This window comes from Oncorhynchus clarkii, chromosome 15, assembly GCF_045791955.1.
Source record: "Oncorhynchus clarkii lewisi isolate Uvic-CL-2024 chromosome 15, UVic_Ocla_1.0, whole genome shotgun sequence".
In the NCBI taxonomy this organism is placed as follows: Eukaryota; Metazoa; Chordata; class Actinopteri; order Salmoniformes; family Salmonidae; genus Oncorhynchus; species Oncorhynchus clarkii.
In genome coordinates, this window is record NC_092161.1 from 15,639,567 (window position 1) to 15,657,803 (window position 18,237).

Here is an 18,237-nt window from a genome sequence, read left to right on the forward strand (position 1 = left end):
CGCTTTTTTGAAAATGTGTCGCTAGAGTGGTCTGAATACTCGCTAAATATAGCGACCAAGTCGCTAAATTGGCAACACTGCTCGAAGAGCTCACTAAAACACTCCAATGACGTCACAGCTCTCCCTATCAGCAGTAATTATATACATACATTAAATGTAAATACCTGAAAGGCCTAGAAAATGATAAGAGAGATGGCTCCATAAAATAAAGTAAAACATTGAAAATATGACCATACATATCTGTGTGTGTGTCACATATACACATGGCATATGCTTGGGTACCACCTTAACATCTCTGATCCGCTTGCCTCAATAAATTAATGCTAGAACACGTTATCTTTTGTTTGCATGTGAGCATGTCTTTTATTTGTCGGTCCTGTCATTGTTGAGTGATCACATGCCTCAGCACACATAGAAGGTTACTTTGCCTGCTTGCAAATGTGTGCTAAAAGTGGAGATGTTTCATAGTATTTCTGATTATCTTAACTCCCCACCATCAATGACATGTATTATTTTTTTTTTTTACAGAAAAACACAGAACCACCACTGCAATATAGGCCTACACTCAGATAAAAAGATGCTATCTACAAACTAAAAAGATTCTTCCACTGTCCCCATAGGAGAACCTTAACCTTTTTGGTTCCAGGTAGAACCCCTTCTGTGTTTATGTAGAACCCTTTTGGGCTCCATTCCACAGAGGGTTCTACAAGGAACCAAAAATACTTCTACTTGGAACTAAAAAGTGTTCTCCTTTGGTGACAGCCAAAGAACCCTGTTGGAACCCCTTTCTCAAAGAGTGTACTCAACAAAGTTAGCCTGTTTAAAAGTTTACACCATTTCATTCTGTACTCAAACATCTGCCTGGTACTCAAGATAACACGCAACACCAGCACCTTTGAAGGTTTTCGTCAACCTCTGCTCAGAATTAAATAGCAGTGTTCCAAGAATCTCCACCAGAGGTGCCTGTGGTATCCTCAAATGGACAAAAATGGGACACGAGGGCACCCCACACTCATTTTAGATCCCATGGGGTCTTTATTTTAAAACTGTATGCTCTAACTCGTCTCCTTTGCCATCTTCTCATGTCTTTTCTTGGAACTCCATCCACACACACACATACTACTGTAGCATCTTGTTTGCATTTCTCAGATTTTAGGCATCCAGCTGAGGCCTTGGATGGATCACGTTGCAATGAGATTAGGACATGTACAGTCCTTTTCAGTGTGGTGGCAAATTAGTTGAACAGGAGAAGAGGATGTGGTTGCTTGTGTAGGGCGAGCACCACTGCGAAATGTATGCTCTCTCGTTGGCTGGCCCTCGTTTCATATTCATCACCAAACCCACTGGCTCCAGGTCATCTAAGTCTTTGCTAGGTAAAGCCCTGCCTTATCTCAGCTCACTGGTCACCATAGCAGCACCCACCTGTAGCATGTGCTCCAGCAGGTATATTTCACTGGTCACCCCCAAAGCCAATTCCTCCAGCTCACAGATCATTGCACCTGTACATAGCCCATCGGTAAATAGCCCATCCAACTACCTCATCCCCATATTTTTTTTTTGTTTGTTTTTTTCACCTTTGCACCCCAGTATCTCTACTTGCACATGCATCTTCTGCACATCTATCACTCCATTGTTTAATTGCTAAATTGTAATTACGTCGCCACTACGGACTATTTATTGCCTTACCTCCCTAATCTTACCTCATTTGCACAGACTGTTTATAGACTTTTCTATTGTGTTATTGACTGTACGTTTGTTTATTCCATGTGTAACTCTGTTGTTTGTGTCGCACTGCTTTGCTTTATCTTGGCCAAGTCGCAGTTGTAAATGAGAATTTGTCCTCAACTGGCCTACCTGGTTAAATAAAGGTGTCCTCAACTGGCCTACCTGGTTAAATAAAGGTGTTCTCAACTAGCCTACCTGGTTAAATAAAGGTGTTCTCAACTGGCCTACCTGGTTAAATAAAGGTGAAATAAAATGTATAAAAATAAACATACAGTTAGTTACATTAAGGCCTCCTGAGTGGTGCAGCAGTCAAAGGCACTACATCTGTGTTAGAAGTGTCACTACAGACCCTGGTTCGATCTTGAGCTGTATAACAACCGGCGTGATTAGGAGTCCCATAGGGCACAATTGGCCCAGCGTCATCAGGGTTTGGGGAGAGTTTGGCCGGGGGAGGCCGTCATTGTAAATAAGAATTGGTTCTTAACTGACTTGCCTAGTTAAATGTAAAAAATATTGTAGAATAGGCTACTCCTGTATCCAAACTAGATTAGGACACCGTTATGATTTCATTGGTCTCGTCAGGCATGGTTTTAAGGTCTTCGATCAAAGTTTTATGTCGTACCTCGTTACCTTCTTCAGTGAAAAGTAGCTATGCATCCCCCATTCGGTTCGCGTGTAAATGTGTAGGCCTAGTGACAATGGAAAAATAAACCCATAGCTCCAGCACACAATGTCATGTAGGGGTAGTGTATTACAATGTAAAATATGTATGTAGTAGAGTTAAAATGGTTATTCCATCAAACTTCATATTATTAGAATAGTACACAACGCAGAACAGAACAACCAGGTTGAGGGTCAGTGGCCAAAGCCCGCTAACAGGAATATTCCAAGTTCAGACAGAAGGGGGAGTCAGATCGCTATGATCGCCAGGAACTTTACTTTTGGTGTCTATTTTTAATTGTTGCGCTACTGGTGCTGCCTGTTGATGTTAGATAGGCTGCTACAGTAGCTGAATGATGTTAACATCTTCGGGTTTTGTTTCATTAAATATATTTTATTTCATCTGGGTGCTTGTGTCACCTACTAACACCCTGGTACTACCTGTAGCTCCCGTTCTCCTCAGTCCGAGAAAACACTGAGAGATAAAGGGATGTGTTGCAGATTACTCCTTTGTAGAAGTCCATAGCATGACCGTAGTAGACGGTTAGCTGAGCTGCCGACCGGTGCTGGCGTTGCATTATGGGAGATGTAGTTTGGTCCTCTACGGTCTGAATGGAATAGAGGCGATTTCACGTTGTAACTTGTTTATGTTGCAGTGTTTTTGTACATGAGTTGTTGTATTTTGCTACTGTCAACACTGAAAGCACCTAGCAATGTATTGGGAATGTGAGACAGGATATGTGTTTTACCTTTCTTCATGCTCCTGTGTAGAACAACTTGTCAGATGGTGCATTGGAGACTGATGTGTTCCTGTCCTGTCTTTTCACAATACTATTGCAGATCAACATAAAAGACAGCCGTGGTGTCGCTCTTCATTTCTTGGTTCTCCTGTGGTACATAAGAAACCCGCTACATGTATATATCCTATAGCACCACGTGTGTATATTTTCATTTATAATTTAATTAATGCATTAAATAAATACTAGCACATCAAATTACGTTATTGTACACTAGCCTACTCCCCTATCGACACAGTATGTAAATAATATTGCCTACGTGCTTTCGACAATACGTTATCAACTCGTTATAAACAAAAAGTAATTATTTTCAAATTAACCAAATGTTCCTTTTCAATACAGTTGGCTTAAAAAATTCCTAACGATATCACAACTTAAATATAGCCTACTTACTACTCAATCGGATCAAGGACATCTTGGTAATTATTTTCATCGTCTCTAGGAAACTATCCGGGGCAGATACTCTCGAAAATTGCGTCTGTCGCTTGTACATATATATTTGATGAATTTCATATGAATTTCTGTGTCGCACAGTCCGTGTTTGGCTAACAACATTTAGATCTGTATACAGCGAGATAAAATAGCATAGCATGCCATGGGGTGTTGAGGGAAAGATAGATTGGAGATACTATTTTCTAGGCAATTGGCGATAACAGGAAATACAGAAGCCGTACGGCCATACTATAGTTTAAGGCGGCTACTTCGGAATGTCTGCTTGCATGGTAAAAACTGTACATTTCTAACATGTATGGTTGAATTGTAATTTATATTTAATTAAAACTATGCACCTTATGACTTTCATTAACACGCAGGCGTTAGTATGACAACATGTTAGTTACAGGCGTAATGCAGACGTTAGTAAGGCGTTGGCGTTATGTCAGACGTTCAATGGTAAACGACAGCCACACGGTAGTACGGTCACCTAGGCTTAATTCTGGCCCATATCAATGTTTATAGCATATTTATTTGCTGTTATTGTATTTCTAAGTAGCAGCCATATAACAAACAGCCAAGGAAACGAATTGTTTTCACTTTATGACATAACATTCATATTCTGCCAGACTGTGGAATTCTACCTGATTTGTCAGGATTTTCTTGTGATCCCAACAAAACTAGATATTTTACTCAACTAGAGATTTAAATAAATGGCGTTTGCTTGAAAACTGACACCTGGACATGCCTGGCCCAACCCACCTAGCTGGCCTCCCTCCACTAGCGGTTCTGGGAGGGGGGGGGGGGCTGTGACAATTTTGGACTGTGACAATTTTGGACCCCCTAAATGTGGAGTATGAAATAATTTTTACATAACTAATTTTTGCTATCGTTCTTTTTTTTACATCCGTTATTAGACAATGGCAGCAATGATGATTATGAACATGGTCATTTGCCTGCTAATGCCTGCAATGTAGTGACGAAAACGATATGACAACAATAACGTCTAATGTAACTGGCCCCTCTAACAGTACAACTGGCCCCAGCTTGGCCCCCCCAGTTGAAATGGTCTAGAACCGCCACTTGTCTCCCTCTACCTACTACCTGCCTGTTTCTGCTGCCACTGGTTTTTCACTCACTCCCCACACACCCAGAAACTTGAATATCATTAATTACCATTTTGTCTTTATGAAAAGCCCTCTGACCAGTGTTTTTTACTTTCTCTATAGTCATTATGGATATTGTCTGAGCCTGCTGGCCATTAATACTGGTATTGCGCTTTCTTTATTGAAATGGGAATTAAGGAAGACTGCTTTCATTTTCAATTAAGATACATTAAATCTAACAATGTCTTCATTGTATGCTTTTATAGGGTCTGTATTACAAGTTAAATAAAGATTGGTGCAAACTGGAAGTGTGACTTCTTTCCCCAAGGATTTCCTCAGGCTGAGGTACTTGGTCAGTTAGGAGTTATTCCATACCAAGGCTAGATGGGGCTGAATGGAAACAACACCACACAACTACAATGCAACTAATTCATCTCATTGGAACATGACTGTTCAGTCTGAATATTCCATCAATTCAAATCTGGATTTCTTGGCTGAATTAAAGTTGAATTAAACCTTCAAAAAGGGACACACACCTACACAATGAAAGTTTTATCAAATAAAGTAATTGACAAGAAAATTAATTTACTGCATCAATTATAGTCACAGCCTCTCCCCTTCATTTGATTAACTAAAGGAATGGATATTTGATTTATTAGAATCCCCTTTAACCGTCAAAAGACTACATACATTAACATGTAGTGTGTGTGCATCTATCAGTTCCACATACATGTCAGTACATGCACACAACAAGTAGGTTACATGGGGGAGAGGCGTTGTGCCGTCAGGGGTTGTTTTGTTTTTTGAACCCAACTTTGCTGTTCACTTGCGCTATATACGATGGAAGGGAGTTCCATGCACTCATCTCTGTATAATACTGTACGTTTACTTGAATTTGTTCTGGACCTGGGCACTGTGAAAAGACTGGTCGCATGTCCGGTGGGGTAAATATGTGTAAGTTGACTACGCAAACAATTAGGAATTTCCAACAAAACTATCTTCAACTCTCAGCCAAGAAAGACTGGCATGCATAATATTAATATTTGCCCTCGGATTACAATGAAGCAAGACGTGCCGCTCTGTTCTGGGCCAGCTGCATCTGAACTAGGTCTTTCTTTGCAGCACTTGATCATATAAATGGACAATAATGACAATAAGATTAAACTAGAGCCTGCAGGACTTGCTTTGTGGATTGCGGTTTCAAAAAAGCAGTTATCTTTATTACGGACAGACCTCCCTTTATCTTTACAACCATTGAATATGTCTTTTGACCACGACAGTTTACAATCTACGGTAACACCAAGTAATTTAGTCTCCTCAACTTGTTCAACGGCCGCACCATTCATTACCAGATTCAGCTGAGGTCTAGAACTTGGAATGATTTGTACCAAATAGAATGCTTAGTTTTAGAGATGTTCAGGACCAGTTTATTACTAGCCACCCATTCCAAAACAGACTGCAACTATTTGTTAAGAGTTTCAGTGACTTCATTATCTGTGGTTGCTGATGCGTACATATATGGTTGAATCATCAGTATACATGGACATCCATGCTTTGTTTTAATGCCATTGGCAGTAAAAATAGTAGAGCAAATTGGGCCAAACAGCGCAACACTCCAGGCAGAAAACGGAATGTTCTATGTTGTTCAACCAAACCCATCTTTTCAAAGAAAATGTCATTTAATTATCCTGTATCTGTAATTCCAAACGCAGATGGTAACCAGATGATCCCAATCATTTAGGCAGTAAACGATGCCCCCCCTGGTATGTTCTATTGTGAATTGTCTGGGACTCATTGTTTTCCTGTTCACTACTCAAATATATTTGACTTAATGTTAAAGACGAAATTAACTGCTACACAGAACCACAGCAGACCCATAGTAAAGTGAGTCTTTTTTATCCTATTCCTTTTTATAATAACTGTGTCCCTGTGCAACATGCTGAGCTCTGCCCACTGGGGCGGGGCTTAAGGAGTGCTTTTTGAAGTAAGTGTTTGTATCGTGTGTGGCTTGCTATATAAAGCAGGCAAACAGGCATCCCGCTACTGTTCGATTGAACATTAGAATGGGCAAAACAAGTGACCTAAGCAACTTTGAGTGTGGTTTAATTGTCGGTGCCAGGCGCTCCGGTTCCAGTATCTCAGAAACTGCGGCCTCCTGGGCTTTTCATGCACGACATTGCCTAGGGTTTCCTGAGAATGGTGCAACAAACAAAAAAACCTCTATTCAGCAGCAGTCCCGTGGGTGAAAACACCTCGTTGAGAGGTCAAAGGAGAATGGGGAGACTCTAACAAGCGGGCCACAAACAGGAAAATAACGACGCAGTACAACATTGGTCTGCAGAACGGCATCTTGGAACGCACAACTTGGCGGTCCTTGTCACAGATGGGCTACTACAGCAGTCAACCACACCGGGTTCCACTCCTTTCAACTAAAAACAAGAAGAAGCGGCTCCAGTGGGCACAAGATCAATAACACTGGACAATTGAGGAGTGGAAAAACATTGCCTGGTGAGACGAATCATGCTGATGGTAGAGTCAGAATTTGGTGTGAGCAGCATGATTCCATGGACCCATCCGGCCTGGTGTCAACAGTACAGGCTGGTTGCGAAGTGTAATGATGTGTGGAATGTTTTCCTGGCACACGTTAGTTCCCTTGATACCAATTGAGCAACTTTTCCATGCCCTGAAGAACTCAGGCTGTTTTGGAGGCAGAGGGGGGTCTGACCCAGTACTAGATGGGTGTACGTAATAAACTGTCACTAAGTGTATATAGTACATAGTGAGAAACAAATTAAGACATATTGTTCATGCAAATACACACACACACACAGCGTACAGTAAGCATGGCGGTTGGGGTGGCTGGACACTAGGGCTTTGGCAGGCAGTTGTTGTGTTGGGTCAGGGTTCATCTTGTCTCACTGAGACTCCAGGGTCTGGTTAAAGTGTCTCTTCCCATCCAGGTACAACATGGACTCTATAGAGACAGACAGACACACATGAGACCAATGTTAGACTGTGTGGAATCAATAGACGCTAACTTTAACCTCTTAGTGTTGGCACAAACGTAAGAGTACCTCCGTAGCTCTGCGGTACTATGTTGGGGACGTCTTTGTCTGTGACGAAGGTGAAGTGGAAGACGTTAGTGGTGTTGTGATGCCGGGTCAGGGGGTCAAGAACCTCTGTATGAACTCTGACCTGGATGTAGTTCCCCTCTGTGTAACACACCTGGAGACACAGAGAAGGACATGTCAGCACTGAAACTGGAGCAGATCAAACAACACACCAATGCATATGCACACACACACACACACACACACACACCTGTGATGAGAGCAGTAACAGGGAGCCAATCTCTACAGGCTTCTGGAAGAGGATATCGTCCACGGCAACCAGGTTAGGCCGACACCCCCTGGAGGGAGGGAGGGAGGAATACACAATGAGGATGCACAGGTGTATGTGGTGCACCGGGACAAATGTATATCTTCTCTAACAAACACACACAATCTAGCAAATCAAAATTGGTTCTGTGAATGTTCAGGGAATGTTATTGGATAAATGTACATTTACATTTGAGTCATTTAGTAGACGCTCTTATCCAGAGTGACTTACAGTGGTGAGTGCATCCATTTTCATTTGTACTGTTCCCCAGTGTGAATCGAACTTGGCGTTGCAAATGCCATACTCTACCATCTGAGCCACCCGGGACCAATTATGTATGTCACAACATCACACTATAACTTTATGAGTCTTGTGGGAACGCTCCTTGCTTGTTGTTATGGGAATTTTGAATAACATAACTATCAACATTAATAGGACATTCCTGTAATATTTTCTCATAACCAATTTCATTAAATACAGACATCATTTCTGAGGTGTGTTTATGGTAAATGTTTCATGTTACAACATCGCACCGTAACTGAGAATGTTCTTGGTTTGCTGGGAACAGACTTGCTCACTCACTCACCCGTAGGCACATGCGTTAGCCCAGCCCAACTCGTAAGCTTTCCTCATCAGAAACCCTCCAAAGATCCTGTTAAAGATATTCCTCTCCTGAAAACACACATCTTAGTCAGCACAAATTAGAAAAGTTTCAGGTTGTAAATCTCGCTCCCTCCCTCCCTCTCTCTCTCCTCTCTTTCTAACCTGTGGATGGCAGATCTCCAATCCTTTGACTTTGGCGTCCTCCATCCATACGGAGTTAGGAGGCAGAACTCTGCTACGGAAACTCACTGTCCTACCAAACACACACACACACACACCATCACTCACAAAAAGGTTTTCCTGGATTATATGTGTCATAATTAAGATGTAACATTCATATTTGGACAGTGAAGCTAAAAAATGCAGAATATTTTAACAGCTTATGTTTCAGTGAGGTAGAGTTTGCTATTGTAAATTGTATTTCTTCCTCTCCTGTGGCGGTCCTCATGAGAGACAGTTTCATCATAGCGCTTGATGGTTTTTGCGAATGCAGTTGAAGAAACTTTAAAAGTTCTTGAAATGTTCCGGATTGACTGACCTTCATGTCTTAAAGTAATGACTGTCGTTTCTCTTTGCTTTCAATAACTTTTAAAGTTTCTTCAAGTGCAGTCGCAAAAACCATCCATCACTATGATGAAACTGGCTCTCATGAGGACCGCCACTGGAAAGGAAGACCCAGAGTTACTGTATAAGATGACCTGGCCTACACAATCACCCGACCTTAACCCAATTGAGATGTTTTGGGATGAGTTGGACCGCAGAGTGAAGGAAAAGCAGCCAACAAGTGCAGAGCATATGTGAGAACTCCTTCAAGACTGTTGGAAAAGCATTCCAGGTGACGCTGGTTGAGAAAATGCCAAGAGTGTGCAAAGCTGTCATCAAGGCAAAGGGTGGCTACTTCGAAGAATCTCAAATATAAATATATTTTTATTTGTTTAACACTTTTTGGTTACAACCTGATTCCATGTGTTATTTCATAGTTTTGTCTTCACTATTATTCTACAATGTAGAAAATAGTAAAAAATAAAGAAGAACGCTGGAATGAGTGTGTGTATATATATATATATATATATATATATATATAGTGGGGCAAAAAAGTATTTAGTCAGCCACCAATTGTGCAAGTTCTCCCACTTAAAAAGATGAGCGAGGCCTGAAATTTTCATCATAGGTACACTTCAACTATGACAGACAAAATGAGAAAAAAAATCCAGAAAATCACATTGTAGGATTTTTAATGAATTTATTTGCAAATTATGGTGGAAAATAAGTATTTGGTCAATAACAAAAGTTTATCTCAATACTTTGTTATATACCCTTTGTTGGCAATGACAGAGGTCAAACGTTTTCTGTAAGTCTTCACAAGGTTTTCACACACTGTTGCTGGTATTTTGGCCCATTCCTCCATGCAGATCTCCTCTAGAGCAGTGATGTTTTGGGGCTGTTGCTGGGCAACACGGACTTTCAACTCCCTCCAATGATTTTCTATGGGGTTGAGATCTGGAGACTGGCTAGGCCACTCCAGGACCTTGAAATGCTTCTTACGAAGCCACTCCTTCGTTACCCGGGCGGTGTGTTTGGGATCATTGTCATGCTGAAAGACCCAGCCACGTTTCATCTTCAATGCCCTTGCTGATGGAAGGAGGTTTTCACTCAAAATCTCACGATACATGGCCCCATTCATTTTTTCCTTTACACGGATCAGTCGTCCTGGTCCCTTTGCAGAAAAACAGCCCCAAAGCATGATGTTTCCACCCCCATGCTTCACAGTAGGTATGGTGTTCTTTGGATGCAACTCAATATTCTTTGTCCTCCAAACACAACGAGTTGAGTTTTTACCAAAAAGTTATATTTTGGTTTCATCTGACCATATGACATTCTTCCAATCTTCTTCTGGATCATCCAAATGCTCTCTAGCAAACTTCAGACGGGCCTGGACATGTACTGGCTTAAGCAGGGGGACACGTCTGGCACTGCAGGATTTGAGTCCCTGGCGGCGTAGTGTGTTACTGATGGTAGGCTTTGTTACTTTGGTCCCAGCTCTCTGCAGGTCATTCACTAGGTCCCCCCGTGTGGTTCTGGGATTTTTGCTCACCGTTGTTGTGATCATTTTGACCCCACGGGGTGAGATCTTGCGTGGAGCCCCAGATCGAGGGAGATTATCAGTGGTTCCACAGTTGATTTCTTCAAACCAAGCTGCTTACCTATTGCAGATTCAGTCTTCCCAGCCTGGTGCAGGTCTACAATTTTGTTTCTGGTGTCCTTTGACAGCTCTTTGGTCTTGGCCATAGTGGAGTTTGGAGTGTGACTGAGGTTGTGGACAGGTGTCTTTTATACTGATAACAAGTTCAAACAGGTGCCATTAATACAGGTAACGAGTGGAGGACAGAGGAGCGTCTTAAAGAAGAAGTTACAGGTCTGTGAGAGCCAGAAATCTTGCTTGTTTGTAGGTGACCAAATACTTATTTTCTACCATAATTTGCAAATAAATTCATTAAAAATCCTACAATGTGATTTTCTGGATTTTTTTCTCTCATTTTGTCTTTCATAGTTGAAGTGTACCTATGATGAAAATTACAGGCCTCTCTCGTATTTTTAAGTGGGAAAACTTGCACAATTGGTGGCTGACTAAATAAATACTTTTTTGCCCCACTGTGTGTGTGTGTGTGTGTGTGTGTGTGTGTATATACACACATTTCATTTTTTGTGACACTCTTGAAAACAAGATGGTGCATCGAGATAAATAATTGTGTTCGTTCAAGGGGTGCACCTCTCTCAAGTGTCTTGTTTCTTATCATCTCAACATTATGAATAGTCAATTAAGATCGACACCTTCAGTGAACTTCTCTCATTTTACAGGGAACATCAATGTGACAACAATTTGATATGACTCCCAATAAGTCCTTTATGGTGATATTTGTTCTAAAAATGATAATTGTGATTTAAAAATACTTTATGGAAGTAAAGTTGCTAATTGTTCACGTCATCATTTTACTGACGCGTGCGTGTGTGCATTTGTGTGTCATACTTGGTGTCCAGGGTGTTGAGGAACAGGCTGTGTACGATCTTCCTCTCCTCAGCAGTAGGGGCCACCTTCAGTAGAGACGCTGTACTCAGCTCTACACGCCGCGTCTTATTGACTGGCAGGACACACACAGTAAATAATACAAACAAACACAATAATATATATATATATATATATATATATATAACACATGTAATGTGTCTTACTCTCTCCCTGCTGAAACAATTCCTCCTCTTCAGGCCCCTCTGGTTTCAGAGGATTAACAAACGCTGCCCTGACAGACAAACAGAGAGAGCCAGACAGATAGATAAACAGAGAGACAGACAAACAGAGAAACAGAGAGACAGACAGAGTTATAGAGACAGTTAATAATGGTTGGATACTATAGATGGATGGATGGCTGGAATGACGGATGGAGGGTTGGGGTGACGGATGGATAGTTGTTGTGTACCTCTTGTTCTCAGGGTCTCTGGCCACCATAACAAACGTAGCATCCAGAACTGGAGTGTAGGCCCCATCATGGTACTATACATACACAGAGACATAACATCACCATTGTGGACATTAGTGTGTGTGTGTGTGTGTGTGTGTGTGTGTGTGTGTGTACCTGAGACATGTGCATCTTGGCTTCGATGGAGGTCTTCCCCACCCAGGTCACGTGACCAGTGAACTTGATGTCACAGTCAGGGTGTATGACTTGTTTCCTCATGTCTGTGACATCACATACAGGGAAAATAAGCCACACCTACCAGAATGCAACAGCAACAAACTATTCAATGATACTGGGAAAAGTGTCCCAGGATTAGACTTGAGAAACCCTGGTCTACGCAGTACATCCTGGTGTTGTATCAGCATTGTTGCGTCATACCTATCTTGTCCACCAGGGCAGTGACGATGGACAGAGGAGATCTCTGAAGTGCCTTGTTATGGGTGTGAGAGTAACAGATCAACACTGAGGAGAGAGAGAAATAACACTATAATAACATGTACCAGTGTGCATTGTGGTTGAGGTGATGATATCATACCTGCTAGACTGTCCAGATCCTCCAGGATACGGCCAAACCTGGAATAGAGAAACCGGACTGAGAGGGGGGAAAGGGTGTGTGTGTGTGTGTGTGTGTGAGCATGTGTTTGTGAGCATGTGTTACCTGACACCTTTGTGGTAGTTAAGGTATTTCTCTCTAAGGGTAGGGTCTGTGCCCAGGGGAAGGTGGACCTCTATGTAGCTGTCCTTCATCCTGCGGACAGGAAGCTCATCTTGAGAACCAGCCAGCTGATTGGACAACGACAAACGGTCAGCTAACGCCTGCTGGTGGTCCCTACAGGATGGGAGGAGAGATAGGGAAAGAGATTCATCAGGAATGAGCTGTGAGTTTAACAAAGTCATGAACATATCTAACAGTCAACACGGGTCTTCCTTGTCATGGTATCAGTATCTCAATACAAAATGGGTATACTGGTTCTGTTATTGTACCTCCAGTTAGTGGACGCTCCCACAATCTCCCTCAGCCGGTTGCGCACTGAAAAACAATCCACACAGTTGATCAGCTCTCAGTGTTTGTGTGTACTGATACTGATCTCAGAACAGAACATTCTGGTTAAATGACGAGCACAGGAATGAATTATTTTGCAGACAGGGCAGATGAGAAGGCTTGGTTGAGTGCGCTGTGGCGGAAGAGTATGGAGCAGCGCTACGGTATTTAATATTGCTCAATTTATTTTTAAAGCCTGGGGGAAAAGGAGAAATGTGTTTATATAATGTGACAAAATGGTAAATTGCGAAATGTAATTTTGTGTTTTTTTGCACATATTACTTCAAGAAATGATACTGTCTTAGCCAATGTGGGCTGGGCACCAATAGGTGTATGACACTAAAATAAAATGAATCCTAATCAATCAAAATACAACAGGAAACATATGATCTCAGACAGAATGACAGCAGCAAGCTCCAGAGAGTAGAGAGGTCTAGATGGGATACTCTACATCAGTTCTACTGTTGTTCCAGCTGGCACATGGAACCACAGTGGCTCTGCACTGCAGCCTGAGGGTGTGTGTGCAACGGGGAGAAATCAATAGTGACAAGTTAATACAGTGTAACTTGAGATTTGCCCATTAGTTTGTGGCCCACCTGACTGGAGTCGCCCGGTTGTCATAATGTTGAGACGATATGAACCAATATGAAACAAGACGCTTGAGAGAGGTATAGCCCTAAAATCACCAAGACAGAAGCCACCTCAAAACATGGGTCCATACAGTAGTGTAGATACAGTTCATAATGCAAGTACATAATGCAAGTTTGTATAGAGAACATTAAAGGTCTGTCTACTAAAATATACTACAGGAGGGTTGCAGCATCTGTAAGAAGAGCTAGCCACTGCCACAGGCCAGGGATGCATTCACAGTTCAGTCTGTAGAAAATGGAAGAGGGTAAAAAGCCCGTACAACCAGGCCAGCTCAACACAGAACACAGAAGGTTGCTGGATTTAACAACAGAAAGTGACAGGGTGCTGGATATCACAAGAGAGATTGACGGTGTGTGAGAGTTTGCGTGCAAGACAGTGTGCTTGAGAGACAGTTAGCTAAGCTACATGCAGGCAGATTTATGTTGAATTAAAACGGAATTAAGAAAGTGCTTTATACAGTTAGGATTCAGGTTTGTTTACCAACACACCATTTGACACTAGCAAGTGAGCATTCCCTGTGGAGACAAGACAAGTCATGGGTCAGAGGTAACAAAAGGAGACTGGATTGAGACTCAATGTCTTGCCATCATACCTCACAAGTAGTTCACGTTAGGTTCATAACACTGAGTGAGGCAGCTTATCAATCAACCAACCAATATATCAAACACGTAATCAGTCAGTCAGTAAGGTGGGTATGGCCTTACCCTCAGACATGTCCGGGGCCTTCCCCTGCAGAGACACAGGGCCCAGGGAGAACGCCCTCGTTGTCAGAGATGCCACCGATCTTAGAAAACGGAACCTGTGGAATGGAATGAACACTGAAATGTCAACACAACAAGCCCACAACATTCGAACTCAGAGTTCCAATTGCAACACCCCTGTCCCGTAAACCCATTAATAGACGTGTATGGGAATCCCAGATGTCTTTCAAGTCCCTGGCACATAGCCCACTGATACTGCCAGTTACAGCTGCTCAATGGGATATCTGATCAGTCAGACAGAGGGTGCATCTCAATACTCTGGGTGTTGCCGTCAACAAACATAATTTTACAGTAACGTTAGGTTACAGTCGTAGCTAGTAACTAGACAGACTTAACAGTCTATAGCAGCCTAGTGGTTAGATCGTTAGGCCAGTAACTTAACCGAGCTGACAAGGTAAAAATCTGTCAGTCTGAGCAAGGACGTTAACCCACTGTTCCCCGGGCGCCGAAGACATGGATGTCAATTAAGGCAGCCTCTGTGATTCAGAGGGGTTGGGTTAAATGCGGAAGAAACATTTCAGTTAAACATTGTTGGACAGTTGACTAGGTATCCCCCTTTCCCTTTATATAGCTAAGTATTTAGCCAGGGGGGTGGAACGAAGCCTCTAATATATTTATGACAGTAAAACACACGCCTTTTGTTAAACACGTGAGCTGGCTCACCCAGAACTAGGATGAAAAAGCGCCTCAGCAATGTATCTAACAATATATTTAGGTTAGGACTTAATTGAAGGTCGCAATTGTAAATGAGAACGAGTTCTCAACTTGCCTACCTGGTTAAATAAAAATAAAATAAATTGAAATAGAACCAGCAGGTAGCTAACGTTAGCTACGTAGCCAGGCTAACTAGCTAAATGTTCTGTCAAATCGTGTTTGACTCTTATTAACCTAAAAGAAAATGGCACATTTTTAAACACGGAAAGCAGAACCCAAAGATGTGATTGACATACTGCGAGTGGTAAAGGTAGGCCGCAAACTAAAATCACTGCTTGCTTAGCTAGAAACCAACGTCGGTCAATAGCCTTAGCTAGCTAACGTTACTACACAAAATACCATAGTTAGCTTTTCTGTCAAATCGACTGGTTTAACTCTTCTCCACCCCATACCTCGGCAACAACATGTCCGTGTGTCTCGTTTATTTTCTATTAAAAGACGCTTGAGAATTTAGCTAGCTAAATACCAAAATACAACTCTGAAAAGAGAGGACAGATGAAGCAAATTTTGAAAAAAGTGGCAGCACTGAAAAGTGTACTTCCTTGGACATTTTGGCCTGCCGGTGCATACCGTAATGTTATAAATAAGTGCGCAATTATTTGGGGAATATAATGCACGGTTTATAAGTAATCTCATATTCGTGTATTGTGATGGGGTACCACTGTTGAATTTAAAACTCATGAGGCATTTCTAGGTTATTTAACATTCACATATTAGCCATCATTGAGACTCACTTAGATAATTCCATTCATTATAGAACAATAGCAATAAAATGATATAACATCTATATTGAATCTTTATTCAACTAGGCAAGTCAGATAAAAACAAATTCTTATTCATAATGACGCCTACACCGGCCAAACCCGGACGCTGGGCCAATTGTGCACCGCCATATAGGACCCCCAATCACGGCCCGTTGTGATACAGCCTGGATTCGAACCAGGGTGTCTGTAGTTACGCTTCTAGCACTGAGACCGCTGCTCCACTCGGGAGCATATAGAAGAGACAGGAATGCTTATGGGGAAAGTGTTGCTATATTTATTCAGAACCATATCCCAGTAATGCTTAGAGATAGATCTCATGTCAAGTGTTATTGAAGTACGGTGGCTGAAGGTTCACCTGCTTCATCTAAAGCCTATAATTTTGGGGCGTTGCTATAGGCTAGCAGTCAGTATCTGCAGTGCCAGTCAAAAGTTTTGACACACCTACTCATTCAAGGGTTTTTCTTTATTTTTACTATTTTATACATTGTAGAATAATAGTGAAGACATCCAAACTATGAAATAACACATATGGAATCATGTAGTAACCAAAAGTGTTAAACAAATCAAAATATTTTATTTTTGAGATTCTTCAAAGTAGCCACCCTTTGCCTTGATGACAGCTTTGCATACTTTTGGAATTCTCTAAACCAGCTCCATGAGGTAGTCACCTGGAATGCATTTCAATTAACAGGTGTGCCTTGCTAAAAGTTAATTTGTGGAACTTCTTAATGCGTTTGAGCCGATCAGTTGTTTTGTGACAAGGTAGGGGTGGTATACAGAAGATATTTGGTAAAAGACCAAGTCCATATGAGGACAAGAACAGCTCAAACAAGCAAAGAGAAACAACTGTCCATCACTGCGTTAAGACATGAAGGTCAGTCAATCCGGAAAATGTCAAGAACTTTTAACGTTTTTCTTTGAGTACGCGTGTCCAAACTTTTGACTGGTACTGTATGTTTCCAAGATGTATTTTAGAAACAATACAAAACATACAAATGACTACATCATACAAACATCACTACACCCCTCCTGCCCACTAGCCCCCACCCCTATCTCTAGCACATGGCCTCAAACTGCATTTTAAAAAAAAATCTTTGTTGATATTATGGCAAGAACAGCTCAAATAAGCAAAGAAAAACAACACTCCATCATTACTTTAAGACATGAAGGTCAGTCAATCCGGAAAATTTCAAGAGCTCTGAAAGTTTCTTCAAGTGCAGTCACAAAAAACATCAAGTGCTATGATGAAACTGGCTCTCATGAGGACCACCACAGGAAAGGAAGCCCCAGAGTTACCTCTGCTGCAGAGGATCAGTTCATTAGACTTACCAGCGACAGAAATTGCAGCCCAAATAAATGCTTCACAGAGTTGAAGCAATAGATACAGCTCAACATCAGCTGTTCAGAAGAGACTGCGTGAATCAGGCCTTCATGATCAAATTGCTGCAAAGAAACCACTACTAAAGGACATCAATAAAAAGAAGAGACTTGCTTGGGCCAAGAAACATGAGCAATGGACATTAGACCGGTGGAAATCTGTCTTTCTTGGGGACCTGAATATTGACTGGTTTTCATCAAGCTGTCTGCTCAAGAGGAAGCTTCTCAATGTAACCAGTGCCTGTAATCTGGTTCAGGTTATTAAGCCTGAATGCCAAGTGTCAAATCTGGAGGAAACCTGGCACCATCCCTACGGTGAAGCATGGTGGTGGCAGCATCATGCTGTGGGGATATTTTTCTGAGGCAGGGACTGGGAAACTAGTCAGGATCGAGGGAAAGATGAACGGAGCAAAGTACAGAGAGATCCTTGATGAAAACCTGCTCCAGAGTGCTCAGGACGATCAGACTGGGGCGAAGGTTCACCTTCCAACAGGACAACAACCTTAAGTGTAACAGGGTTGGTTATGTTTCCACTTGCCTCTAAAGAAATGTGTATTTAATGTTCAAGCATTCTTATTGGTTAGTTCAACTCTGATGACAATAAGGTGTTTTGTGATTGGCCCCGCTTGCAGATAGCGGGAGATCGCGAACGTCAGGTCTTCCCAGTATGAAAATGTGATGCAAGGGGTAGGTCACGTTCTGAATACTGTTT

At 41.9% G+C, this 18,237-nt stretch overlaps 1 protein-coding gene across 4 annotated transcripts; it reads right to left on the bottom strand.

The window, feature by feature from the left end:
- Positions 1-3,328: 3,328 nt before the first annotated feature.
- On the bottom strand, positions 3,329-17,500 carry LOC139366947 (acyl-coenzyme A thioesterase 9, mitochondrial-like). 4 transcript variants are annotated; one of them, XM_071104736.1, is made up of 16 exons: positions 17,478-17,500; positions 14,614-14,708; positions 14,398-14,424; positions 13,201-13,246; positions 12,875-13,045; positions 12,752-12,789; positions 12,595-12,678; positions 12,334-12,437; positions 12,178-12,251; positions 11,933-12,000; positions 11,730-11,841; positions 8,864-8,954; positions 8,685-8,770; positions 8,042-8,129; positions 7,795-7,945; positions 3,329-7,694 (listed from the first exon to the last, which is right to left on the bottom strand). In XM_071104736.1, the coding sequence occupies exons 2-16, from the start codon at positions 14,621-14,623 to the stop codon at positions 7,636-7,638; spliced, it is 1,209 nt and encodes a 402-aa protein (XP_070960837.1). In that variant the 5' UTR covers positions 14,624-14,708; positions 17,478-17,500; the 3' UTR covers positions 3,329-7,635. The 4 variants fall into 4 exon arrangements, with proteins under 4 accessions (XP_070960837.1, XP_070960834.1, XP_070960836.1 ...); XM_071104733.1 differs by lacking the exon at positions 17,478-17,500 and adding an exon at positions 15,777-15,957; XM_071104735.1 differs by lacking the exon at positions 17,478-17,500 and adding an exon at positions 15,724-15,926.
- Between the last annotated feature and the right edge of the window lie 737 nt (positions 17,501-18,237).